Source organism: Lonchura striata, chromosome 21 (assembly GCF_050655825.1).
Source record: "Lonchura striata isolate lonStrDom1 chromosome 21, ASM5065582v1, whole genome shotgun sequence".
In the NCBI taxonomy this organism is placed as follows: domain Eukaryota; kingdom Metazoa; phylum Chordata; class Aves; order Passeriformes; family Estrildidae; genus Lonchura; species Lonchura striata.
The window spans coordinates 788,533-816,011 of record NC_140723.1 but is presented as its reverse complement, the minus strand read 5'-3'; the positions used below and the strand labels follow the sequence as shown (position 1 = coordinate 816,011).

At 55.8% G+C, this 27,479-nt stretch overlaps 2 protein-coding genes across 5 annotated transcripts in view; one reads left to right on the top strand and one right to left on the bottom strand.

Annotated features, from left to right (window-relative positions):
• The window catches only part of SAMD11 (sterile alpha motif domain containing 11), a 79,298-nt gene extending 77,542 nt beyond the window's left edge, over positions 1-1,756 (top strand). For all 3 annotated transcript variants that reach the window (XM_085558649.1, XM_085558648.1, XM_021537770.4), the window contains exon 15: positions 480-1,756. In XM_085558649.1, coding sequence (XP_085414775.1) covers positions 480-695 — 216 coding nt within the window. In that variant the 3' untranslated portion in view covers positions 696-1,756. The remainder of the gene's footprint in view (positions 1-479) is intronic.
• On the bottom strand, positions 1,234-26,033 carry NOC2L (NOC2 like nucleolar associated transcriptional repressor). Of its 2 annotated transcripts, none has more exons than XM_021537766.4 (19): positions 26,000-26,033; positions 25,169-25,345; positions 24,643-24,814; positions 24,128-24,247; positions 23,446-23,563; positions 23,042-23,132; positions 22,531-22,609; positions 20,862-20,972; positions 19,772-19,885; positions 18,520-18,708; positions 16,295-16,434; positions 13,679-13,790; positions 10,799-10,912; positions 10,520-10,621; positions 7,697-7,840; positions 6,631-6,744; positions 4,260-4,395; positions 2,998-3,141; positions 1,234-2,608 (listed from the first exon to the last, which is right to left on the bottom strand). In XM_021537766.4, the coding sequence occupies exons 1-19, from the start codon at positions 26,017-26,019 to the stop codon at positions 2,478-2,480; spliced, it is 2,328 nt and encodes a 775-aa protein (XP_021393441.3). In that variant the 5' UTR covers positions 26,020-26,033; the 3' UTR covers positions 1,234-2,477. The 2 variants fall into 2 exon arrangements, with proteins under 2 accessions (XP_021393441.3, XP_021393442.3); XM_021537767.3 differs by having other exon boundaries at positions 24,643-24,811.
• Positions 26,034-27,479: the final 1,446 nt, after the last annotated feature.

The following is a 27,479-nucleotide window of genomic DNA, read 5'->3' as shown; positions in this document are numbered from 1 at the left end:
ATGTTCCTCGCACGAACCCCGGGGGATGTTCCTCGCAGGAACCCCGGGGGATGTTCCTCGCACGAACCCCGGGGGATGTTCCTCGCACGAACCCCGGGGGATGTTCCTCGCACAAACCCCGGAGGCTGTTCCTCGCACATTCCTCGCACAAACCCCGGGGGATGTTCCTCGCAGGAACCCCGGGGGATGTTCCTCACAGGAACCCCGGGGGATGTTCCTCGCAGGAACCCCGGGGGATGTTCCTCGCACGAACCCCGGGGGATGTTCCTCGCACAAACCCCGGGGGATGTTCCTCGCACGAACCTTGGGGGATGTTCCTCGCAGGAACCCCGGGGGATGTTCCTCGCACAAACCCCGGGGGATGTTCCTCGCAGGAACCCCGGGGGATGTTCCTCGCAAATTCCTCGCACGAACCCCGGGGGATGTTCCTCTCCCCTCTCCCGCCCCGCCCCTGGCTGAGCGCTTCTCCTCTCCCGCAGGTGGCCCGGCGGCTGGGCCGGGTGCTGTGCATGGCCGGGCTGCCGCTGGCGCTGCCGCCGCCGGGGCTGCGGCCGGAGCGGGAGGCGGCGGGCGAGCTCCGCCCGGCCTCGGCCGGCAGCGCGGCCTCGCCCTTCGTGCCGCCCAGCCGCGGCTCCCCGAGGCAGGAGAACGGCGGCGCTGCCCTGCTCGGCGACACCCCCAAGGCGCCCTGCTGACCCGGCTCCGAGGGACGCCGCGCTCTTTTGGGTTGTTTGTTTGGATGCATTTGCTTTTTTTTTTTTTTTTTATTATTATTATTTTGTTTTGTTTGGGGAAAATTAAAAGAAGAACCACGGAGATTTTTGAACTGTCAAAATAAAAGAATGAAAAGGAAGGAAGGAAAATGATCCAAAGATGTTGTCGTGGGACGACGCCGAGTGAAGAGGATGCTGGAGGATGGAGGCAGCATTCCCATTCCCTTCCACCCTGCACAGGGAATCATGGAATCATGGACAGGCTGCTCTTCGCCTCCAGGAGCTGCGGGCTGGGACTGCCAGGGAAGGGAAGGGAAGGGGCTCTGCTGCTCCCAGCGCTACTTCCAGCAAAAAAACCCCAACCCATCCACGCCCAGCGCAGCCAAGCTCTGCTCCTCCCTGCCAGCTGGGCTCCGTCCTCATTCAGGTGTTCTATGCATCTCTAGCAACTTTGAAAACAATACCAAAGACAGACAAAAAGGAGAAAAAGACAAAAAAAAAAAAAAAGACAAACACGAAGCAAGTTCCCGTCCATGTTTACTGGTGCGGATGGTACAGAGCCACCCTGGCCTGGCACGGGGCGGGCACAGCAGCGGGCACAGAGGGGACCCGGCCCTGCCCCGCTGGATTTGCCCCGGATGTTTGGTTTGCTGGGGGCAGGAGGGGCCCGGGGGGATTTTGAGCCGTGCTCCAGAGGTGATGTTCTGCTGGAACCACGGGCAGAGTTTTACTACTGTGAATGAGCTGGGAACTCCTGGGGTGACCCCTCCTGTGACTTGTACAGTTGTGAGCAACAATCACATGTGGTACTTTTGTCTCTTCTCCCCCCTCCCCAACCCCTTTTTATTTTTGGGTTTGTTTTTTTGTTTAAACGTTGCACGTGCTGCCGTTTTTCTTACAGAATAGCTTTGGTGGTACTTTAGCTTCTTTATATTGTAAAAAAAAAAAAAAGGGAAAAAAATTCATTAACCATCACATCACGATACAAATGCTTTCCAGCAATCAATTTAAATAAAAAAGAAAAACACTTAATTTACAAATGGTACCTGGCTTGACCCAAGCAGTCTCTGGCCTTCCTTTTGTGCCTGGAATACAGCCCAGGGTTGGTTCCCAGCTGGCAGAAGGCAGCCAGCACCTTGCCCAGCTAAGGTAGAGCCAGGAGAAAAAGGGAATTCCTCTCTCTTTGGGAAGAGCAGGTAAGTGAAAACTTTTCTTTACAGTTAAGGAGGTGCAGTTCTCACCTGGGCAGTGCTTCCTGCATTACCAATTTTGCCTTTCTTTATTCATTCATGCCTGCACGTGCCCAACCCAAGAAACTTTAATTTAAAGTTTCCTTCTGCAGCACTCTTGGAGCAGGTTGAACTGCTCAAGGCTGCCGGGGAAGCTGCAATACCCTGGCAGAGCCTCTGCAGTCCTGCAGGGCACCAGGGAGGGTCTGGTGAGGCCCCAGAGCCAAATCTGGACAGAACCCTCGGCCTGCCCTTGCTCTGCTCACTCAGCAGGAGCTGGGGGTGAACCCTGGGCTATTGCAAGCAGCAGATTGCAATGAGGGGCTTTTATTCCCTCTGCTGAGCAGTTTTTACTGGCCTTGACCTGGCCTGGGGGTTTATTGGTACCAAAACCAGAAGGGGCAGAAAAAGCTGGAGGAGTCCAAGCTGGGTTGGGAAGTCCAAGCTGTGCCAGTGAGCAGGTCCTGGGTGGCTCCTGGTCCCACCTGTGTGTCCTGGCTGAGCAGCTCCAGGTGCTGCAGAGGGGCTGCAGGGCTCAGTCCTCGTCAGAAACCTGCAGGTCCTGCACCACGTCCTCCCCGCCCTGCGCCAGCTGCTCCAGGTCGGAGCGGGACAGGCCCCGGGGGCAGCTCCGGCTCTCCCGGGAATCCTGGGCTGCTTCCTCGGCTGGGGAGAGGAGGGAGAGGCGTCAGTGAAACTCATTACAGCCCCAGGGCTGCAGGGCAGCCAGGAGCAGAAAGCCTGCAGGAGCACGGGAATCCCGAGTACCCCTGTGAGCGAGGATGGATGGATGGATGGATGGATGGATGGATGGATGGATGGATGGAAGGAAGGAAGGAAGGAAGGAAGGAAGGAGTCCAGACGGGCACAAGAGCAGAGTGGAGCCGCTGCACGACGAGCGATCTCTGTCCAAGTTGAACCCTTTAGGAAATCCTTGTGACATTTCTTCTGACTGTCCTGAGAGCTCCACCCATACTCAAACATGTCACACAAAACACTGTTGAAGAACAGCACCCAGAAAGGCCCCAGGGTGCTGTCACCCATTCCCCACTCACCCTCTGAGTCGCTGTCCTCTTCCAGTTCTTCCTCGTCCTCCTCCACCTCGTACCTCCCTTCTCCATCCTCCTCCTCCTCCCCGAACTCGCTGCTCTCCTCTGAGCTGTTGTCCGAGGCTCTGCCTCTCCCTGAGGGTTTCGGGGCTGAGGGGACATGAACAGAGCTCACAATCTGAAGGGGACATTTCCCACGTTTCTCACCGGCATCCTCCCAAAACCATTTCCATTTCCCTTTGCTCCAGAGGCCCAGCAGCTCTCCCTGGGCTCTTCCCAATCCCAGCTCTCCATTCCTGCTAGAAATGCAGCAGGAACTCGCAGGAGGGCCAGAGCCTCCCCAGCTCCTGCCTCTTCCCTGCTCAGCCATTCCCAGGCTGGATTCTCTCCCCTCCCCAGCCCGGATCCCCCCTGGAGCACCCAGGAGGGGCTGCACATTCCCCACACCCCCAGCACATCCCAAAGCCCAGGTGGAACAGCAGATTCATCCCCAATCTCTGGGAACCTCCCAGGAGGCTGCACGATTTCCTGTGGCCCTCTCGTGGTCACAGCCCAGGTGACATCAGCCCCTGCTCCCCAGGGTTTCTGGGCTTTGGGAATGCTTGGAACATCAGTCAGGATAAAATAAAAATTAAATAAAATTAAAAGAAAAAAAAAAGTAACATAAAATACAATATAAAATAAAATAACATAATTTTAAAATAAAACAAGAATTTAACAATACATTTAAAATTAATAAAAATAAGAAAATTCACAAAAATTTAAAATTCCATTAAATTACATTAAAATCAAATCAAAAAATACATCAGAAGTGCAGCAAGGACAGGATCAAACGTCCCCATGCTGCTGACAGCCCCTGACATGCACAGAACCTGCACAGGCCTCTCTTCATCCCCTGGTTTTTGGGCTCTGACCTTGTGGGTGACACAAGGAAGGTGCCAAGGGTGTGGGGCATGCCCAGGAAAAGAAACATGGGGCTGAGGCTTTCAAAAGAGCTGCACTGGGAGGGAGAGAGGGATAAAAGTGTCCCAAACACCTTCAGTGCCACTTCATCCTTACCAGGGAATCTTGTGAACCCAGCATGGAACCCCCTTAGGGCAGGGCCAAACTGACCCCCAAAACATGGAATTCTGGGCATGGAAAATGGGATTGGGGGCAAGGAAAGTGGGATTGAGGGCAAGGAAAATGGGATTGTGGATAAGGAAAAGGGGACTGTGGATAAGGAAAGTGGGGCTGTGGGCAAGGAGAAGACAAGCCCAGCCCTGTACCTTTCACAGAGAATCCACCCCTCTCCTCCTCAGAATCACTGTCCAGCTCGAAGAGATCCTTGAATTCCTTCTTATCCTCCTCCTTCCTCTCATCCTGCTTCCTGCGTTTGATTTCTGGGAAGTTCAAGTCTTCAAGCTGGAACGGAAACAAACGCCAGGGTAAGAGCAGCCCTCCTTTGTGTTTTCAAAGGCCAGAGGCTGTGTTTGAGGGCAGGACCTTGGCTTTGCCCAGCCCACCCAGAGCAGCTGCCTCTGTCTGCTGCCAGCACAGGTTTGTGAGGGGTCCCGGCTGGGCGAGGCACACGGGGCTCTGCTCGTCTTCCCCTGGCAAACTGCTCTTGCTAATGCAACAAAGGGGCAGGGTATCCTGCTCCTGTGGCAGCCCTGAGCTGGGGCTGGAACACCTCAGCATCTCTGCAGCAGCACTTCCCTGGTTTTGGGTGCAGATTTCAGCGATTCAGGTGCTGAGGGTGCTCAAGGTCTGCATCCATCCCCTGCCCTGGTGGAGATGGATGGGCCAAGAGCCCCCGAGCAGGCAGCCAATATCAATGCCATGAAAGGCCTCTCATTGACACCACCTCAGTGCTCTTTACACCTCTCCGCAGGGGGATTAGGGGGGGGATTTACTCGCAAGGCCTCAGGCCAGCAGGGCAGAGATAATCAGAATGCAAATGCAATCCCAAGTGCTCTCAGAGATCAGCTGCCCCTGCCTGGCTGCACTCAGGCATCAGCTCACAGCAGGGCTTGCTTGGGAACACCCAGCCCGGGGCCATCACTCACTTGCTGCCCCTGCCACCCCAAAACGCTCTCCTGTCCAGCCAGGGAGAGGGAAAGCACAGCCACAGGGCCAGGAGGGGGCTGAGGAGCAGCACATGGAGCTGTGGGTTTGCTCCTGCAGCCAATTCCAGCAATTCCTCCCAGGGTTATGGTTCCCAGCTGATCCTGGAGCTGAGCACTTCCCAGCACTGACCTGGGATGGGCAGGGGAGGGCAGAGGGGAACAAATCACACCCAGCACCATTTGAGTGGCCTCATTTGAAATCCTCACCTTCCCACTGCTCCTTCTGCCCCAGGGAGGGAGAGGCCCCTGGGCTGTCCCTGTCCCAATTCCCTGCTCCTCCCTGTCTGTGCTGGGCACCTCAAAATGATCCCCAGGATGGGCACCTCAAAATAAACCCCAGAATGGGCACCTCAAAATGAACCCCAAAATGGGCACCTCAAAATGAACCCCAGGATGGGCACCTCAAAATGAACCCCCAAAATGGGCACCTCAAAATAAACCCCAAAAATGGGCACCTCAAAATGAACCCCAGGATGGGCACCTCAAAATGAACCCCAGCTTGCTGTGGGGTGACCCCAAAGGACTGAGATTTGCACTGGCACAGCCCCTGTGCTCATCACACACAAGCACTAATTAGCTAATTTGGGGGCCAGCCTTTTAATCCCCAGCTAGAGGGTTCCTATCTGCAGATCTCAGCAAGCTGATTAGTCCCCATCCCATTAAAAACCATTGGGAAAAGCAAATGGAATGGGCAGAAAGGGTCAGAGCTGTTGTCTAAGGCAAGCTGCAGCTCCCAGCCAGGCTGCCTTTCTTTTTTTTCCCTCTTATTACCTTTTTTCCCCCCAATGGCTGCTAATGGGACATGGATTTTCCCAGCCCTAATGGGCCTCATGGTGTTCCCTCTCCTGCTGGGGCTCACAAAGCTGCATCATTAAGCCACCAGTCCCCACCGAGCCACACAACAGCCCCATTCACCAGCAGAGCTGCCAGGCAGCCTGCAGGACAGCAAACCCCAAATGTGCCTCTCTGTGCTGAGAGCAAACCCCAAATCTGCTTCTCTGTACAGAAAAAACACCCAAATCTACCTCTCTGTAGAGAAAAAAAAACCCAAATCTGCTTCTCTGTAGAGAAAAACTCCAAATGTGCCTCTCTGTGCTGAGAGCAAACCCCAAATCTGCTTCTCTGTACAGAAAAAAACCCAAATCCGCCTCTCTGTAGAGAAAAAAAAACCCAAATCTGCTTCTCTGTAGAGAAAAACCCCAAATCTGCCTCTCTGCATTGCAAACCCCAAATCTGACTCTCTGTGCTGAGCAAACCCCAAATCTGCTTCTCTGTAGAGAAAAAAACCCCAAATCTGCCTCTCTGTAGAGAAAAACCCCAAAACTACCTCTCTGTACAGAAAAAAAAAATCCCAAATCTGTCCCTCTCTGCAGAGAGCTGCTCCAGCAGCAGGGCCAGTCTGGGGCAGGAGCTTGGCCCCACTCTGGGCTGTCCCTGTCCCCAGTCCCTGCCTGTCCCTGGCCCCAGTCCCTGCCTGTCCCCTGTCCCCAGGACAGCCCTGCTGGCCCCACGTTCAGGATTTGGTTCTCACCCTCTCCTTGCCACTGATTTCCAGCTGGATCTCCTTCTCCCTCAGCTTCTTCCACTGCGTGTAGTACTTGCTCAGGGGCGTGCCCTCCTCCTTCACCTGTTTCTCCCACTGCTCCTGAGGAGAAAGGGGGGCGCATTTCCAGGTTTTCCAGGCACTTTTCCAATAAGCACGGGCAGTCAAGGGCACAAGGTGAAGACCCTTTCCCAAATTGGCAGCCACAACTCAGAGGCAAGCAGGACTAAATGAATTTCGCCTCGGTTATTTGAGCAGCTGCTGAGTCAGGAGTGCTGGGGCTGGGAACTCTCCCCCGGGCGCTGCAGGGACACACAGGGAGCCAGAGGCTGAGGTGGAACCTGGAAAACGCAATCCCGTGGTGCCACAGGCAGCGAGGGCAGCACAAAGGGGCAGCACAAAGGGGCATCTCTGGGGGTCCAGAGGATGCTTCAGCTCATGGCTGTCCCCGTGTCCCATGTCCCTGTGTCCCCAGGCTGTCCCCATGTCCCCAGGCTGTCCCCAGGCTGTCCCCGTGTCCCCAGGCTGTCCCCAGGCTGTCCCCATGTCCCATGTCCCTGTGTCCCCAGGCTGTCCCTGTGTCCCCAGGCTGTCCCCAGGCTGTCCCCGTGTCCCCAGGCTGTCCCCAGGCTGTCCCCGTGTCCCCAGGCTGTCCCCGTGTCCCATGTCCCCAGGCTGTCCCCGTGTCCCCAGGCTGTCCCCGTGTCCCCAGGCTGTCCCCGTGTCCCATGTCCCCAGGCTGTCCCCGTGTCCCCAGGCTGTCCCCGTGTCCCCAGGCTGTCCCCATGTCCCCAGGCTGTCCCCGTGTCCCCAGGCTGTCCCCGTGTCCCATGTCCCCAGGCTGTCCCCGTGTCCCCAGGCTGTCCCCATGTCCCCAGGCTGTCCCCATGTCCCCAGGCTGTCCCCAGGCTGTCCCCGTGTCCCCAGGCTGTCCCCGTGCCCCCAGGCTGTCCCCCAGTCCCCAGGCTGTCCCCGTGTCCCATGTCCCTGTGTCTCCAGGCTGTCCCCAGGCTGTCCCCGTGCCCCCAGGCTGTCCCCGTGTCCCCGGGCTCACCACGGCTGCAGTGCTGGCCACACCGAAGGCCGCTCGCTGCCTCCTGCTGCAGATGTGGGCCGAGTTCTCCTGCAGCTTCTCCAGCAGCTGCCGCATGGGCCTGCAGTAGTTGGCCACCTTGCACTCCTTCAGGAAGGATTTCAGCTGCCAGCAGGGAGAGGAGAGGAAGAATGAAAGCCATGCCAGGGTTCCCATAAACATCCCGTGGGTGAAAAGGCATCTCCCACCCTCGGGGACAAACAGCTGGCACCCTGAAATTCCCAGGACTGAAACCCTGCTCCAGCTGGCACCCTGACCTTCCCAGGACTGAAACCCTGCTCCAGCTGGCACCCCGACCTTCCCAGGGCTCAACCCCACACCAAAAATGACAACTGGCCTCTCCAGCCACCAGCAGCCTGCTGTGACACCCCAAGCCAGGAGCTGAGGCAGCCCTGGGTGCTGCTGGTGACCGAAGGGAGGTGGGGGTGCCAGGGTGATTCCTGGCTGGAATTCCAGTGGCTCCCCTGGCTGCTGCCAGCTGTCCCCAGCTCCAGCAGAGCTCTGTGAACCCTGCAGGCCCAGCTCTTTGCTGGAGCCAGAAATAAGCACACAAAAACTGCCCAGACATTGGATTTAGGGAAAGAGGCCCAATGAGGCAGGAGGAAACGGTTAACCAGGATGGAGCAGAAGGGAGGGCCCTGTCCCTCTCCCTCCAGCCCATCCCAGCTCAGAAAAATGGGAATTCAGACCCAGACCTTTCCTGCTCCCCCCGAAGCACAAAGAAACCATCAGCACAACAATCCTTCTGCTGCTGAAGCCTGTCCTGCCCTCACCCCCCCTTCCTAAAATATTTATTTTTTATAGGTGCTGCATATTTATCTCCACTGAGAGATGCATTTGTCATTCAATTTATCTCACTTGATCCCCCCAGCTGCAGCCCCAGATCCATTCCATCCGCTGCCACATCCATTATCATTTTTCTTCCCTTGCAGAAGTGTCACCAGAAATCCTGGAAAATCCTGGGCTCTGTCAGTGCAGTTTGGAGCTGTGTGCTCCCTCACTGCTCCATTCCTGCTCCCCTCACAGTCCCAGCCCCAGCTGCCACAAATATTAACAAAACCTAACGAGATTTCAGACAGGCAGGGACACAATGGGGAGGTAAAGGAAGATAAAGGACAGAGGGGGGAAAAGCAGGGTCTGTGTGTGCTTTTCCCTGCCCTGCCAAACGGAACAGTGGGATCTCTGCAGAGAAAAAGCAACCAGAACAGCAACGTGTGTCAGTGGATATGGCCCTGAGGCCTCACACCCAGCCCTGTCATTACTGGCGTTGATTCTGTCCCACTGCCAGCCTGCCACACCAAAGGCTTCTCCCAGCAGAGCCCACAGAGCTAAACCCCAGCTGCTCTTACTGGAAGCGATGCAGGGAAGCCAAACCCTGCCCAGAGCCCTGCTGACACCAGGAGCACTCCTGGGGATGGGGGAGCAGCAGCAGGAGTGCTGCTGGCAGGGCAAGGCGAGGCAAGCAGCACCTCCTGCCCCTCTGGCCCGCTGCAAGCCCGGCCTGGCTCCTGCCAGCTCCTGCCTCAGTGCCAGCTTTTCCCCTGCAGCCTCCCTCTTCTGCTCTGTGCTGCTCCGTGCTGCCTGCCAGGGCTCGGGGAGGGAAGGGGCTCTTCCCCCCAGCCCCTGATGGGGAGCAGTCCCACGCTCAGCCCTGGGGCAGCAGCTTTGAAGTGTTTCCCATCCCCACTGGCTCTCCTCTGCTGGTGCTTCCTGCCTTCCAGGCAGAGAGAATCTGGGAAGCTGAGGCTGGGAAGCTCAGCCCAGCTTCCCCAGAGCAGGAGGAGGAGGAGGAGGAGGAGGAGGAGGAAGAGGAGAAGGGGGGACACAGCCCCTGCCAGCCAGGCCAGCCCTGCCCGGGCTCTGGGAGAGGCGTGAGCCCAGCAGGGAGGGAAGGGAGGCCGGGCACAGCTGGATCTGCACAGAGGGCTGGCAGCTCTCCAGGAGAAAAGCCTCTCCCCACGCAGATTTTGGGAAGCCAAGGCCAGCCCCCAGCCCGGCAGACGCCACGAGGCTGCGGGCAGAGGCAGCCGAGCAGGAATCCATCCATCCATGCATCCATGCATCCATCCTCTGCAGAGCTCCAGCCTGGTCCCTGCTGCTGCTGCAGCCAGACATCGGCTCCTGCAGCTCCTGCAGCTCCCATGCTGCCAGCAGCCAGGACAGGCACAGGCACAGGAGCTGCTCTGCCTGTCACAGCTCCTGGTAGCCAAGGCAGCCCCTGTGCCAGCCCAGGGGACACGGCCAAGAGCCCAGCCCCAGGCAGGGACACGGAGCTCTGCTTCCCAAACAGCCTGTGGGGCACAGCCCCTGTGCCAGGGCATCCCAAACAGCCCGTGGGGCACAGGGGATGGAACCTGAGAAGGGAGGGAAGACTGGGAAGGGAAGACTGGGAAGGGAAGACTGGGAAGGGAAGACTGGGAGCAAAGGTTGCCATCTTGTGGAGAGCGCCCCGGGGAGGCTGAGGACAAGGAAAAGCTGGGGCTCAGAGCACAGGTTCTGCTCCCAGACCCCACAGGGACTGGGACAGCTCTGAAACCCCAAGAATTCACCCGAATTCACCATCCCAACCCCATCCCAGAGCAGCTCTGCAGCCTCTGCTCCACTCTGGCTCCCAACAGATGGCAAACTCCAGAGCCACCTTCCCTTACCTCCAGCCTAGTTAGATGTGACGCCTCTGCTCCTCCCAAAACACAGATAAAAATTAAATTTAAGCAGAGGTAAATGGCTCTGCCCTCACTTTGAGGGCCATCCTGAGGTCACTGTTAGAAGTGCCTGCCCCCTTACCTGGATGACAGTGGGGAGAACCAGCTCTGGAAAGCCAATGCTGTGGGCTTGGCCATGGAGATATTCCAGCAGCAGGTCATAGAGCTGGTCAATGAGCCCATCCTGAGCAGGAGAAACACAAATCAAGAGGCTGGCTACCACCTCAACCCCACAGATTTCCTACAGCACTTGAACCCCGTGGGTTTCCCAGCCTAGGAAAGGCGTGTGCTGCCTTTGGGGACGGGGACATGGAGCACATTCCTTGTCACAGGCACTGCTGGAGGCTGAGGTCCCACTTACCCTGAAGGCCTTTTCCTGCAGGTTGGCATTGGAGAGCTTCAGGATCACGGCGAAGTTGATGGGCTTGGAACTCATCCGTCCTGGCTTCTTGTTGAAATCCACTTGTTGGAAAACCTGGAAGAGAAAAAAAACAAAAGGGTGTAAATGTGATCACAGCACAAAGCAACCAGCACAGGACTCGGCCAAGGGCACGCAGGCGGTGGCAGAGCCAAGAACACAATCCAGAAACCCCAAAGCCTGATCCCTGCCCCACAGCTTTCCCAAATATCCCAAAATTTCCCAAATAGCCAGGGACAGGGAAGGAGCAAACACCAGCCACACCTGAAGCTGTGGTGTGCAAGGTGCTGTGGTGTGGAGAGGAAACCAACACAAGCAAGAGCACGAGAAGCTGAGGTTTGCTCCTCAGCCCTGGCTTTCTCATGGTCAGAGGCTGTACCCCAAAGCTGGAGCAAGTTTTGGAGCTGTCCCTGGAGGTGAGAAGAGTTTCAAAGCAAGACTAAGTGATGTTGACACCAAATTCACTCCTGTCACTGAAATACCTGTCCCAGGGACAGCTGCTCAAACCACTGGGGCTGAGGCAGAGCCCCACCAGAGGATCCCATGTGCAACCAAGGAGGCTTCCATCTCATTTAAACAACAAAAAAGCCACCAGCTGATGACATCTGCACATCTGGTGGCAGCCACAGAGGGGTGAGGAGCACGTCCTGCTCACCCCACTCTGCAGCAGCCCCAGCTCCTCTCTCCCTGTGCCCAAACACTCTGGGATTGCCTTCAGAGCAGGAAATCATCTCTTCCCTGTGTGCAGCAGCAGCCCCATGGTGGGGATGCAGCACGGGGGAGGCCGAGTGGAGCAGGAGGGAGAGGCTGCTCAGGTCACAGCAGTGCCCCCAGGCCACAGAAGCAGGAGACTGTTATTGATTTCTTACATTTTATTTGTCAATCCAGGTTATTTGGAACGGAGGGACAAGCGTGGGGGCTTGTGCAAACAAAGAGCCCTTGCCTGGGGAATCGATGCCATAAACCTCGTTATGCACAGTTATTTCTTTGGCCCAAACAGAGCTATTGATCCCCCAGGTCACACTCCCTGAAGGCACGGGGCTCCCTGGGATCCTCCCAGGCCTCCTGGCGGGCAGGGAAGGGCAGCCAGAGGCTCTGGAGGTGGCCCAGGAGGTGGCAGGGAGCTGGGCAGGGGCTCTGGGAAGGGAGAAGCGTGGTTCCCATGCCGAGGGCTGACAGCCAGGCTGGGGCACGGCCTCACTGGTGTCTGGGAATCCTTGGGGCGAGCTGGCACGGGGATAATGAGGGGCCAGGAGCCACAAGACGTCACCAGGCAGCAGTGTGGCTGAGGGGAAAACCACGGGCAGACAGAGGGAAGGACAGGCAGGGCAGGCAGGAGAGGGATTTGGGGATTTTGGGCACTCCCAAGCTCCCACTGCCAGAGCAGCCTGCCTCAGCCCATGCATGGGAGCAGTTCTGTGCCCCTGGGAATGCTCAGACATGCATTTGGGACTCCTGAATGAGCAGCAGCCACAGGCCCAGCCTGCTTGGTGCAGGAGGGAAATGCAGAGCTCCAGGCACCGCTTCCCCCAGCAGCTGCACTGAACCCACACTCCAAAACCTGCCCAGGACAGGGCCACAAACTCCACGGCTGCTCCTTCCCTGCACTCAGAGTCAGCTGGAACAGAGCAGGGGAGCAGCCCCTGGCCTGGGATCCTTCCTGCCCCAAACCATGCCCTGCCTGTACCAACCCCTGGCCTGGGATCCTTCCTGCCCCTCTCCTGCCCCAAACCATGCCCTGCCTGTACCAACCCCCTGCCCAGACCCTTCAGGATGGCCTGGGGAAGGGGCTCCAAACAGATTTTGGTTTGGGGCAAGGTGTGTTATGGGATTAGTGTCGTCAGAGAAAGCACTGCTGAATTTGGGAGCTGACAGCCACAGCTTCAGTGTTCAAGCACCAGAACACGGATCCTCCTCCCAGCACCAGCAAAGCCACCTGGGCACCGAGGGCAGGTCACCTCCCACACCTGGAATACAGCTGCTGAGGGGGCTCAGGAGGCTGGGTGGGATGGGACACCCGAGGGTGATCAGGGTGCAGAATGGCAGCACCTGGCTGGAGCCTGACACCCAGTTAGGGACAAGGTGTCAGGGACAGAATGCAAAGATGGAGGAAGGCTCAGAGTTTTGTCTCTTACAGCACTAAAAAGCAAAAGGAATCCTTCCTCTGGGCACCATGGCCCCAGGGGGGAGATGCCTCTGTCCCAAAATCTGGCTGGCAGGGTTTCAGACATGCAGGAGGAAGGAAGCAGGGGAATGGCAAAGCCACCCAGGCCAGGGAGCAGGAGGATTATAAACATCCCACAGGCTGAGGATGTGGTCTGCAAGGGACCTTTACAACAACCCCAAACCACAGAAGCCTTTGCTGCAAGAGAACTTGATCAGCAGTGAGCCTGGCTGAGTCAGGCCCTTATCCCAGCAGTGAGTGTCTCTCCTTCATGCCAAGCTTGAGTCTCACAGATATCTTCCTAAAGAAGATTTTACAATTCTTTAAGTGTTTTTTTCCTTCCATTTCCCTTTATCTGCAGTCAGGAACCACTCTGTCTTCACCAAGAGATGACCAGAGCAGCAGGATGGAGCTTGGGGAATTCCTGCAGCTCTGAATTCCCCTGGCAGGCCCTTTGCCTGCTCCAGCTGCACCAGTGCAAGCCCCTGGCAATGCATTCTGCACCCAGCTGGTCTCAGGTACAGCTCACAGATCACACAAGCTGAATCCCATTTTCCCAGCAATGTGCTGCTTGCCAGGGATTTTAGGGAGTGAGCAAAGTGGGAACCCCCGGAGCTGCTGGGGGGCAGGCAGAAGGTGCCAGCATGGACACAACCCACCTCCAGGATGAAGGGCAGCACGGGGATGAAGGTCCTGGTGCTCTGGGACAGCAGGGTGAGGGCACGGATGCAGTGCATGCGCAGGGGGTAGAACCGAGACGTTGGCACCAGCCTGGGCAGGAAAAACAAATTATAAAAATAAATAAATACAAAGAAAACCAAATAATATTAGGCCAAATTTACAGAGGAACTGCACCTGCAGCCTTCAGTGACACAGGAAAGCAACCTGGGCTGCTGGAGCCACCCGATAGCTAGAAATAAAATTCCCATAGAAGGGAGGAGAAGAGCCCTGACTGACTTGCACCCATATTTCAAATAATTAGGGTGATTAAGACAAAAGCTGAGCCCGCTCCATGTCAGGCTGGGACTGAGCAGAATCAGCTCCCCCTGGAGCAGGGAGAGAAGGAGAGGAACTCCTAAAACTCATTTCTGTCCCACTCTCAAGCCCCTCACGCAATGACCTGCACCTGAAGTCACAGAAGCCCCCAGCATTAAAAATTTTATGTTTTTAAACCACAGCTCACAGATGACAGAGCCAAGCTGATAAATGAACCCCTCCCTCCCCAAAGGACTTGCTGAGCAATCCAGGAGAGCCCACAAAATAAAAATGTTTGACCAGGCACCATAAATCAGCTGCATCCCCCTTCCAAATAGTGAAATAATTACCACTGGACCCATTACAGAAATAAATCTACTTTGCACCCCTGCTCTGGCACCTCTGGAGATGACGAAAGCCATTGTCAGGAATTAATTGATGGAGGAATAAAGCTGTTAAGTGTATGGATTTACTGTAAACCAAACCCATTCATTTCAGAGAGTGTGGCTGTGCCTGCTCCACATCCCAGGGCTGGATCCCCAGGAATGCCAAGCACAGCTGGAACCAGCCCTGCTCAGCTCCCTCCCAGCTCAGAGCAGTCCCCGGTGCTCTGCCATCACTTGGGGTGGCTCCCGTCCTGCTGCAGGGCTGGGAACTGCCCCAGGCTCGGTTTGGTTTGGCACAGCCCTTCCTGTGCCAGCCCTGGGGACAGAGGGGACAGAGCCACCTCCCCTCAGCACCAGGGCACCCAGGCTGGCCCTGCTCTCCCCCCTGCTCCTGCTGAGAGGCTGGAATGCCACAGGCACCAAAAATCCCCATTCAACCACACACACCAGGGAACAGCTCCATGTCTGCAGCTCAGACTGGGAGCAGGGCACAGATCCCAGCAGACAAGGCCAGGAAAAGGTGATGGGAAAAGGGGAAACCAGGACAGGAGCTTCTGCTGCTAAAAACAACCTCCAGCGTGGAGAGGGGCCAGCACAGGGGTTACAGCAGCTCAGGAGGACGGAGCAGGTCCCAGGGGTGTGGGGACATGGGACAGTCCTTGTGCTGGAGCCAGGCGCCACCTCCCGGCCCTGGGACAGCAGGAATGGGATTCTGCTCCCCTCCAGCCAAGGGAAATGCCACAGCAGCACAAAGAAGGGACTGCAGAGGACACACAGTGCCCTGGGCCACGGAGCCACAGCTCCCCCACACCCCAGCCACCATCCTGGCTCGGGGGGGATCCAGGTGGAATCACACAATCATGGAATGCTTGGGGTTGGAAGGGACTTAAACTCATCCAGTGCCATGGGCAGGGACACCTCCCGCTATGCCAGGCTGCTCCAAGTCCTGCCAGCCTGGTTGGACAGCTCCAGGGATGGGACAGCCACAGCTGCTCCGGGAAATCCATTCCAGGGCCTCCCCACCCTGAGGAGGAGGAATTTTCTCCTGCTATCTCATCTGAAGGCACACCCTCTGTCCTGTCCCTCCATCCTTTGGAAATCCTCTCTCCATCTTTCTCGTAGCTCCTTCAGCTCCTGGAAGGCCCCAGTGAGGTCACCCCAAACCCATCTGGGGTTCCCAATCCTCCAAAGCCTCGCCAGGCAGTACCAAGCTGCTAAAAACACTGCTGGGCCTTGCCCCTTCCCCTCTCCTCAGCCCCAGATCCTGATCTGCCTGCTGGACAGGCAGGAAGGTGCCTGGATCCACCCCAGGGCAGTGGGGGATGGCAGGAGGGATGTTTGCATCCTCTTATCTGATCGTTTAAATCTGCTTATCTCCATCACCGCTGGGGACTTCTTCCAGACCCGGGCTCTAAAGCTGAGAATCTGGTTAACAGAGCTAACAGGATTTGGGAGATCACAGAGATCCCAAAATTCCCTCAATGCTCCCTGTTAACAGCCACCTTGGAGCACAAACATTTCATCCACATAAACTGATGTGAGGAGGGAATTCTCAGCTGACATCCTGAAAATAACAACTGTGTCCCACTTCTTCCAATTCCAGCAAACAGGCACCAAAAATGCAGCTTCTAAATGCACTTACAGAGCTGCAGATGAGGATTTTCTGAAGCAAGGCAGATCATTCTCCTTGCAGTTACAAGGATAATCTGCCCAGGTTATTCAGACTGAGACTTTTCTTGTACAAAGAGGAAAGAATAACAACTCTGTCACCCCCTAAACAGCTGCTCAGACACATCTTGGGCTGGAAAATTTCAATTAAAAGCAGCTTTGAGACCATTCATGGTTAAATCCAAATCGCAGAACTGTAAAATAACACACCAAAGCAGAGAAAAAAGCATTAGGAATTCCACTCACTTGATGCAGCCAATAATGACCTGTGTCAGGGGGTAGATGAGGGGCTCCATGACCTCACTGGGGTGGATGGTGCTGAGAACTCGACACCAGAAGTACAGGCAGTGGATGTACTGCCAGTTATAGACTGACTGGAAGTTCTCCTGCAGGAAAGGGGGAAAAAAAATAATGGCAGAAAAGTGAAAATGTGGCATTTGACAGGTGCCCACTCTGCTTCCTGCCAGGCTTTTTATCCAGGACACTGCAATGCCCAGGGAGGAATAACAACACTGGAGCTGCCATTCCCAGGGCAGCAGGTTCTGTGGTGCCAGTCAGTGCCCAAAGGAAATAAAGTGAATAAAACCAGGCTGCAGAGAGAAGGAGCTCCCATCCTCACAGCAGGCACTGGGATGTGGCCAGGGAATCCTCAGCTGGGCACTGGGGCAAACCATCAGCACAGCACTTTTGGGGAAGACACCACCCAGGACAGCTTCATTGTTTGTAACTGCAGGGCAGAGGTGCCAGGCAGCAGAGCAGAGAGCCAAGCTGCAGCAGTGACAGCAGTGACCCAGCCTGGCTCAGCAGCACGGCCAGGAGTGGCCCAAGGCTTGCACCACACCAGGACACGGTTTTCAGTACTCAGGGCAGCAGCTCTCAGTGCCACAGTGAACAAAAGCCCAGCTGGAGCAGGAGCTCCTGAAGGAAACCCTTCCCTAAAGTCCTGTAGCCCTGCAGGTGCTGCCCAAAACCACAGCAGAGTGCACTCACGGGGTGCCTCAGCCCCCACTTGTGGTTTTTTCCAGCCTTCCAAGGCCCAGCTCATCTCTCCTGCATGGAAAAGCAGGATGCACAAGTGCTGAGACAGGCACAGAACCCTTTGGCTGCAGCCACTGGGCCCAAGCTTGCAGCAGGGCCTCAAGCCAAGGCACAGCTGGACACGGCAGGGCTGTGCCAGCCCTGCCCAGGTCAGTGAGATGGAGCAGAAAGCTTTTCCAGCTTCTCCTGCACAGAGCAGAGCAGCCTGCTCTGTAACACCCTCACCACCACCCAGTGTCCACGCAGACAGGCTCGGTGCTTGCACTGGGACATTCTGGTGGTGCCGTGCCCATCTGCAGTGCCACGAGCCTCCCAGCTGTGACATCAAGTGGATTTGCTCCTTGTCTGGGCCACAACTGAGGGTGTAAGGAGCCAGTGCAATCCAATTAGGGGATCTGCAGCCCAGACTTCATTTATCTCTGCTTATTTATCCCCATGTCTGACCAGCCAGCAGATTTAGCTGGGCACCAAGCCTGCCCTGTTTGGGGGCAGCTCAACAGTTAATCTGTGGGGTCTGTTTTGCTAAACAGGACTAAATCCAGGATTAGCAATCTGACTGGGATCTCCCAGGTCAGACTGGAGGTGGCTGAGAGCAGGGCTGCTCCCCAGAGCTCTGAGCTGCTCCGTTAAGTCCTTTAACAGCACGGACTCTCTGCAGCACCCCAGGGTGCCTCCTAAGCTGCTTTACCTGCAGGTTTTGTAACAGAGGCTGCAAACAGCAGCCTCAGAGGGGAAAAGGGTGTCCAGGATGGAAAGTGCAGCACAAACTCTTGCAAGTGTGGAGAGAAAAGCAACTCCCAGCCTGCAGCAGGGTTTGGGTTCAAAGGGACCTTAAAGATCATCCACGGGCAGGGACAGCTTCCAGGCCAGGCTCTGAGCTCCATCCAGCCTGCCTTGGACACTTCCAGGGATCCAGGGGCAGCCCCAGCTCTGGGAAATCCATTCCAGGGCCTCTCAGAGAAGGAAGAATTTTCTCCTGGTATCCAACTTAGCCCTCCAGTCAGTGGGAATCCATTCCCCCTCATCCTGCCACTGCAGGCCCTTGGAAATAGCTGGGCAGGGCCTTTCTCAGAGGCTCCTTTCAGGTCCTCTGAGGCCACAACGAGCTCGCCCCAAAGCTTCGGTTTTTTTCTCCTTCCAGGCTGAAATTTCAGCACAGAAAACTCCCAGGTGCTCCCTGGAGCAACGGGTCAGACACCACTGAAGTGGTCACTGCAATTCCTCCTCTCCACACACTTCCTGCTAGGAGGGGGGAAACTCATTCCTCATCAAGGAGTGATGCTTTAAATTTAGCTTTCTTTGTCAGGGGGGCAGAAAGACAGAGACTTTCTACAATACCTCAGATTCTGACATGCTGCGAAGGGCTTTGATAAATGCCCACTTTGGTGCCCAGCCCTGTCCCAGGAGCCCCCGAGGATGAGGAGGGTGCCCACCTTCTTCCTGAGGGTCATGGCGCTGCGCAGGTGGATGGCCAGCTGGCGGATGTAGATGAAGCTGTGCTGGTAGGAGCTGGGGCTGTCCAGGGCCAGCACCTCCGTCAGCGTGCGCTGCATGAAGTTGATCATGGGCAGCACGTTGGGAGAGGTGAACCTGGAGTTCTTCACAAAGGCAATGTACATTTGCTGCCAGGGGAAGGGGATGAGAAAGCAGCAATGTGAAACACAGCAAAAAGCATTCTCGGACTCCTCTGCCCCTCCAAACTGTCCCTGTGACCTCACCTTAGAGATTGATGAGGCACATGCTTCTTTAAGCAGTGAAAGAAGTGAATTAATTACAAACAATTACTATATTAATATAAATATTTAATTTAAATAATATAAAGCAGTGAATTAATAAGAGCCTGAATTTATAGGGCTTTCTGAAAGCATTGTGCCTAATTCTAATTGGTTGGGAAGTCGTTGTTACCTTGTTTGTTTGGTTATTTCACTAGAGGTGGTTACATGCTTGTGTCTCTTTTTAGACGTTGTTTGCATTTTTTCTTTTAATGATTCAGGCTACTTTTTACAGGTGCTGTGAACAGTTACAGCCTTCGAATTCTTTCTCAGGAGAATAAGCAGATTTTCACTGTTACAGGATTTTATTCTTATGGGAACTCATCAGGCTAGCTTAGCTCCCATCAGGATACTCACACTCTCTTAGCTAGAGAAGCAAGGCCCAAACCATGTTTGACAAGGCCTTTCTTCTGCAAGGTTTTACTTCTATTTAACACCCAACCAGGGCTGAAGTGCTGCTCTGACCACAGAAAGGAATAACCCAGCCTGCTCCTTCTCCAGGGCAGGCAGGAGCGTGTTTAGCTTGGAGATGTGCCCACCACTGCTGGGCAGCAGGAGGGGCTGAGCCACACCTGGGGATGGCTGGGCACAGCTCTCCTGCTCAGGTGCCACTGTGGCAGGAAAACACACCTGGGGACTCAGCTGAAAGGTCAGAGTGGCTCAGGAGGATGTCAGCACTCAGGAAACTGGGGGATGAAGATTCACCAGGGAGCTCCCCTGCTCGGTCTCTGTGCCCCCAGCAGGAAGGGGCAGCAGTGGGAGCAGGAATCACCCTGAGCTGACAGAATTTCTGCCCTGTTTGGTTTTCTGGAGCTGCCAGCATCACCCCAGCACCTCAAGGCTCAAGGCTCTGAGGTATTTGCACACAACATGAGGAAGAAGAGGTGCAGATCTCAGCAAGAGCCAGGCTTACCTTGATCAGGGGGCTGAGGTAAAGCTCCTTCTTGTACCTGCAGATCTTGTTCAGCACCAGGAAGGCCAGGACCCTGACTGTCTCCTCCCCTGTGCTCCACAGAGTGATGGTTTGCTGGGATAAACCACACAGACAGGTGAGTGGAGGCACAGAGAGCTCCTTGCTGGCCACAGACAGGCCTGAAGCTCCCTCCTTGCCAGCAAGAGGGCCGCCAGGAGGGAGGTGACAGAGAGGTGACACAGGTGACACAGAGGTGACATAGAGTGCTGTCAGTCAGTCACCGGCAGCCCTTCTGTCCTCACACCCTCACAACAGCCCAGGCTGATGTTTCCATGATCAGTGAAGGAACCTGTCCAAAACCAGCACCTCTAAAAAATACACAACTTTTCTTTGTGTGGTTAAACACTCATTTGAGCTCTCCTGAGTGACTCCATCTCCCCCAGCTTCACCTGGCCCTGGCAGGAAGCGCCTGGTGCCCCCCACAACCAGTCAGCTCAGCTGCACCAGTGAAATGCACAGCATACAGAGGGCTCACTGCAGGGCTGGAAAAGCCCTCCCAGAAATGCCTGCAGCAGCTGTGAGGTGTGCAGCCTCCAGCCCTGCATGACTCCAGTCATCTCCACCACCAAAGGCTTCCCTGCCTGCTTCCAGAGCTGCAGGTTCCAGTCAGATGCCACCCTGCTGCCCTGGGTGTCTCCCAGCCCTCCTGTGTTGTTGCTGACGCTCAGCAGTTGTGACTGAGCTGCCACAGAAATATTCCACCCCCAGCTCCCCGAGTGGAGAGGCAGCACAGACATTCCCAGAGCCTGGCAGCAACTCCTCCATCTGGGAGGAGGAAGCAGCTTCCCAAAACACCTCCCTGGGGAGCAGCAGCTACAAACAGAGCCACCCACACGCTCACCTCAGCCTGGCATCACCTCATGGCACCTGGAGAGAGGCAGGAATGCTCTCCAGGAACAGCAGCACAGCAAGGGAACACTACAAGGGACTGCCTGCCAGGGGATCCAGCCCAAACACCACAAATGCTCAGATGAAAGGAGAGGAAAAAGCATCTCAGGTGCCAGTGGCACATCCCAGCACACCCCCTTACCTTGAGCAGGGCCCGGCACTGCTTTGGGAAGGACAGGTAATAGGGCACTGTGCAGTTCACGTGCTGCAGGACTGCTGCTCCCACTGAGGCCTCTGTCAGGCACGCCAGCAGCTGTGGAGGAGAGCAGAACACCCTCAGTGTGCAGGCAGGGCTCACCACCCTCCCTGTGCCAGCTGCAATTCGCTGGTTCCAAACACTGCTCAGGCAGGAAGGAGCTCACACAGCCCAGCAGCTGGGCCAGGATCCAGCAGCTGGACCAGGGCAGGAGCAGGATCCAGGAGCTGGACCAGGGCAGGAGCAGAGGCTGAAGAGCTGCCCTGCAGCCCCCTCAGCCTGGAAATGGGAGCTCAGGCTGCTGCCCCTGCGTGGCTGATGGCCCCTGAGCTCACCACACAGCACCTCCCTTGTGGATGCTGCAAGATCTCCGTTTGGCTGCAGTGCAGGGCACCAAAGTGGCCAAACTCACCCGCAGCCTGCACAAGGAAACGTCACCTGAGCTGCCTGACAGCACACTGGATCTCTCCAGGATTTCTGGAATTCTTGTTTGGGTTAACTCTCCCTCAAGGAAAGGCTTTGACAAAATGTGAAGAAGCAAATCTCTGTGTCTGCAGCTTGTCCAGCTCAGCTGACCGCAGACAAACCCAGTTCCCAACCTGAGAGGCTCTGCCTGATGCAGTCCCAGCTCCTGGAAGCAGCACAGGCATTCTGTCCACATTTCATTTGCCTCCTCGCTGTCCTCCCTGCTCTGCAAGGATTCTGGACTGAGCACACTTGGCCAAGTCCCTCACACACCAAAAAGAGAAGATTTTGCTCAGAAATGGTGCCAGAAAAGCCACTGTGGGGAAGGCTGGGACTGAGGGCTCTCAGGAGCCAGCCCAGGAGCAGGGATTGCTCCCAGGGACTGCATTCCCAGCTTTTCCTTGCCTGCAATGCTCTGCTGCTGGAGACAGCACCACAGCTTGAGGGGAGGAAAAAAAAGCTCTCCTGATTAAATTGCTCTTTCTGCTAAGTCATTGTGCCAGCTCCCAGCTGAGGCACAGCAGCTCCTGGGCTGTCACTCCTGGTGTCCCTTCCCTCAGGAGAAGAATCACTGAATTCAGAATCACTGCTGAAGAATCAGTGTTGGTTTGGTTTTAATATTTCAATTTGGGGATGCTAATGAAGCAATCTCAAAAACAAAATTAAGTGGGGGTAGGAGTTTCCTTCAGAAATAATCCATAAATTATCTCTGAAACAGCAGAAATTTTGCATGGATGGGATGGAACCTTATCAGTCAGAGATGCCTCATGTGAGGTCACCAGCAGAACATCTCAGTGTTCGCCTCAAGTGGAGAGATCACAGCACCAAAAAATGAATTAATGATGCAGACTGCAGGAACACAGACTGCAAACTCCTTATAAGCCTATTAAATATTAATCTGCCAGACAAATTAAAACAGAGAGAGCTGCCAGAATGTTAATTCAACCCTTCTTTACTGCCTTACCTATTCTGACCCAAGCATCCTCTGAACCTCCAAACTGTTAATTGGACCAAACAATTCCAAAACAACACGGGGAAATAATGAACACAAACCTCAGAGGGGCAAACCCCATCTGCCTCACCCCAAAATATCCTACACAGCCCAGCAAGGCACAGACTGACCCCAGAAACAGAAAATGATGTTTCTTACTTGTATGGTACAGCCAAGATAAACTTTGATGTCCAGTCGTAGCTTTCCCCAGAGGGGGCTGGTGGAAGGGAGAACCATTCTGGAAAGGACCAAGAGTTGGGTTTAGCTTTAAAAAACAAAAACCCAAATAAACCAGATTTCAGCAGCAAAACAAGCAGTGAGATCAATTCCTTGCACCAACAACTGCCTGCAAAGCACAAGCTGGGGTCACACACTGCAGGGGCACAGCAGAAAGGTTGGTCCCTTCCTCTGAAAATGAATTCCCAGGGCCTGAAGTGCCCCCTGAGTGCAGGCACAGGAAATTCCAGACTCCCTGAAGCCACACGTGCTCTGCAAACACCTGGAGTTTGATACTGCAGGGGACACAAGCTGGGAGAAGAAAAGAAGAAGCCTGTGAGCATCAGCAGGCACTCAGTGCTTGGGAGGAGCTGGCAGCCCTTTCCCAGCCCAAAGGCAGCTCTGGAAATCCCCAGCAGCTTTCCTGAAGGTCTCAACCCCCTCCAAGACTTACTTGAGCTTGTTCTTGGGGGCTTTGGGGAGCAGCAGCTTGTGCAGGTGCTGGAACAGGTCCCGGATACAGAAGGACACCAGAGCGTTGAACACTGGGTGAAACAAGCCAGGAAAGCATTTGTCAGTGATTTCCCATGGATTCCTGCTTCTCCTAATGGGAAGAGGTCCCTGAGGAACTGGAGCCAGTGACTTCCATGGCACAACTCCTGCATTTCCCTCTAGACACCCCCAGTCTGCCTTATATTCAATTTTTGATTGAAGACTGGAAGGCACAGGGGCCACCTCCCCAAGGAAACAGCACCAAGAACCCCTGAAAGGAAAGATCCCAGAGCAGCACAGCAAGACAAGCTCCTGAAGGAAGTAAAAGGTGAATTAACTCCCCCCAGACGATGCCCCTTCCCTCACCTGCAGTGTCAGTCACCTGGAACTTGCTGGGGTCACCCCCACTGTCACCTCTGGTGGTGGCCACAGCTGCCTTGTAGGCTTGGGTGATCTCATGGAAGAGTTTTGGGGTGAGATTCCTCTGGGGAAAGAAGAAAAGGGGTTGCTGAGGAGGAGAGGCAAGGGATCTTCTGGAACTCTGAAGCTCCTGGCTGGGACAGGGGTACTGGAATTCACTGGGAATTTGATGGCAAAAGAGCCCCATCCTCAAGCACCAGGGCAGGGTTAACAAACTCAGGGGCCTTCACCTCCCCTGAAACCGGCTGAGGCTTGAGAAGGAATTAATCAGCTGCAAAAAATTCCCAGTTTGAGCTTCATTCCCCTCAGCTGCTCCATCACTACAAAATATGTGACTAAGAAAGCTCCTGGAGCTGCCAGAGGGTAAAATAATCCAAATTTGATCATTCTGGCCTCTTCTGAGCCACATTTCTACAGCTTCTCCCTCATATGGAATGGAAGTACTTGAATCTTGCAGCCCAAATTCATGCTGAAGGCACAAGAGCTCTGGGGACTTGGGACATAAATTTTGTGCCAGATGAACAAATAAATGAATAAATTTTGTGCCAGGTGAACAAATCCCAAGTTGGCCCTTTTATAGGCAGGGAGCAGAACTCTCCAGTGGTGTGTGTCCCAACCCCCTGCTCACCTGGGCAGCTTTCTTCCACTCCTCCACCATCTTCAAGCTCACAGGGATGAAGGAAACTTTCTTCCTCTTGACTTTTCCTTGTTCTTCGTCATCATCATCTTCATCCTCATCACTGGCTTCCTAGAGAGACCAGCAGGAGGAACTGAGGGAAGGTTCCTACAACCCCTGCCTGGCCCCAGCCCTTGTACTGAGCACTGAGGAGGGAGGCAGGGCTGACTACATGCAATCTGTGCAAAGCAGGGATGGTTCAGGTGGGACACTGGGAATAAACGGCCCCCTGTGAGGGAAGCTGGGCTGGGAATAACCTGCTCCCTGTGAGGGTGGCACAGGGAAGCTGGGGCTGCTCCAGCCCTGGCTGTGTCCAAGGCCAGGCTGGACAGGGCTTGGAGCAGCCTGGGCTTGGAGCAGGATGAGTTTTAAGGCCCTTTCCGACCCAAATCATGCCACGATTCAGGGCTGGCACTGGAACACAAAAACTGCCCGTGGAATTGAGGTCACTGATCCCAGGCAGGCACCTCGAGGGTATCAGGGGGTCTGTGCAGAGCCTCCTCCTCCTCTGAGCTGTCTGAGGCATCAAAGTCCAGCAGTTTGCGGTCGTTCTGCTCCAGAAACTTGTAAAACTCGGGGTCTCTGTCCTTCAGCCTGGAGAGCTGATCCTTGTGCTCAGACACCTTTCCCTTCTTCCTGCTGGGAGAGAATTCATTGTCCACTCACTGCTCAAAGTTCTGTCCAGGCTGGGACAAAAACATTTTGTTAAGGGTTAATCTTGACAGCAAGATACCAGATGGCAGTGGGATAGATGAACACGCCTGGCAAAACCACCACAGATCTTCTCAGCTCCTCAGAGCTGCTCCAGGCACTGCAGCATCTCCCTGGGCAATGCCTGACCACCCTTTCCATGCAGAAATTCCTCCCCTGGTGACACCGAGGCCGTTCCCTCTCCTCCTGTCCCCGTCAGAGCCCCACCTGGGGCTGTCCCCTCTTGTCAGAGAGCTGTAGAAAGGAAAAAAGCTCTTTTTCTCCAGGCTGAGCCCCCCTCACCTGCCCGGCCGTGCCTGCGGCCCCCGGGCCGCCTTCCCGCTCGGCCTCCTCTGCCTCGCGGCGCCGTTAAGGGCCCGGCTGCCTTCCTCCTTCTCCTCCTCCTCCTCCCAGCCGCTGTCATGCTCCGAGTCCGAGCCAGCAGCGAGGAACTCGTCCACACTCAGCTCTGCCAGCTTCCTGCGGGGAGAGAGGAGAGTGAGGGGAAAAGGAAAACGTGAGGGGGGAAAGGAGAGTGTGAGAGGGGAAAGGAGAAGGTGAGGGGGGAAAGGAGACTGTGAGGAAGGAAAGGAGAACGTGAGGGGGGAAAGGAGACTGTGAGGGAGGAAAGGAGAGCGTGAGGGGGGAAAGGAGAAGGAGAGGGAGGAAAGGAGAGTGTGAGGGGGAAAGGAGAACGTGAGGGGGGAAAGGAGAGTGTGAGAGGGGAAAGGAGAACGTGAGGGGTGAAAGGAGACTGTGAGGGAGGAAAGGAGAGTGTGAGGGGGAAAAGGAGAACGTGAGGGGGGAGAGTGTGAGGGGAGAAAGGAGAGTGTGAGGGGGGAGAGTGTGAGGGGGAAAAGGAGAATGTGAGGGGGGAAATGAGCGTGTGAGGGGGGAAAGGAGAGTGTGAGGGGGGAAAGGAGCGTGTGAGGGGAGAGTGTGAGGGGGAAAAGGAGAGCGTGGGGGGGAGGAAGGAGAGCGTGAGGGAGGAAAGGAGACTGTGAGGGGAGGAAGGAGAGCCTATGGGGGGAAAAGAAGCGCGTGAGGGGGAAAGGAGCGTGTCAGAGGAGAAAGCAGCCCGTGAGGGAAGGCTCATCCCGGCGTGTCCCGCATCCCCTCCGCCGCGGCGCTCACCGCCTCCCGGGGGCCGCCATGTTGCCTCCGCCACGCGGCCGCCGCTTCCGGTCCCGGCGTGGAGCGCGGCCGGGGCGGGGCGGGAGGCCACGCCCACAAATATGCAAATCAATTTGTTTTATTTGTAACCACGCCCCTGTCCCTATGCCACGCCCACAAATATGCAAATCACGTTGTTTTATGTATAACCACGCTCCCGCCCCTCCCGCCGCTCCCTCGGGCCCGGCTATTCCCGGGCGGAACCGGGACCGGGACCGGGGGGCCAGGGAAGGGACTATCGCCTTCCCTGCCCTGCAGGGGCCGTGCCCCGCGTGCCCTGTCCGCCTCTGGGCCGCTCACTTCGGGAAGGGCACTGGGGGGGCTGCGGTGTGTCCCCTGGAAGGGTATTGGGGTGTGGTGTGTCCTCTGGAAGGGTATTGGGGTGTGGTGTGTCCATTGGAAGGGTTTTGGGGTGCTGTGTGTCCCCTGGAAGGGTTTTGGGGTGCGGTGTGTCCACTGGAAGGGCATTGAGGGGCTGCAGTGTGTCCGAGGAAGGGGAATGGAGCTGGGGAAGGCTCTGCACCACATCTCCTGTGAGCAGCAGCTGAAGGAGCTGAGTGTGGAGAAAAGGAGGCTCAGGGGGGAGCCTCTCCCCCTCCACACCAACCTAACAGGAGGCTGTAGCCAGGTGTTGGTCACTCTCTGTCCATGTAACACGGTTGTGGTCACTGTTCATGTAACACAGTCGTGGTCACCCTCTTCGTCTGTGTAACACGGCGGTGGCAACTGCCCCTGTAACACAGTGGTGGTCACTCTCTTTGTCCATGTAACACTATGTTGGTCACTCTCTTTGTCCCTGTAACACAGTGGGGGTCACTCTCTTTGTCCAGGTAACACAGTGGTGGTCACTGTCCAGGTAACACAGTTGTGGTCACTCTCTTTGTCCCTGTAACACGGTTGTGGTCACTCTCTCTGTCCCTGTAACACGGTTGTGGTCACTGTCCCTGTAACACGATGTTGGTCACTCTCTTTGTCCAGGTAACACAGTGGTGGTCACTCTCTCTGTCCCTGTAACACAGTGGTGGTCACTCTCTCTGTCCAGGTGACATGGTTGTGGTCACTCTCTTTGTCCAGGTAACACAGTGGTGGTCACTCTCTCTGTCCAGGTAACGCGGTTGTGGTCACTGTCCCTGTAACACGATGATGTCACTCTCTCTGTCCCTGTAACACGGTTGTGGTCACTGTCCCTGTAACACGATGGTGGTCAGTCTTTGTCCCTGTACCAAGTGCCAGGACACAGGACGGAGTTTTGAGCTGCACCAGGCACGGTTTGAGGATGGCCACCAGGCGGGATGTCCCCGTGGAAGGGTGCCCAGGCCGCGCAGGGGCTGCGGGGCTCTCTGTCGCCCATCCCGGCGGTGCCAGGGCGCCCTGGAGGCGGCACTCAGCGCCTGGGTGGTGACAAGCCGCTGCCCGGCCCAGGCTGCGCTCCGTGACCCCA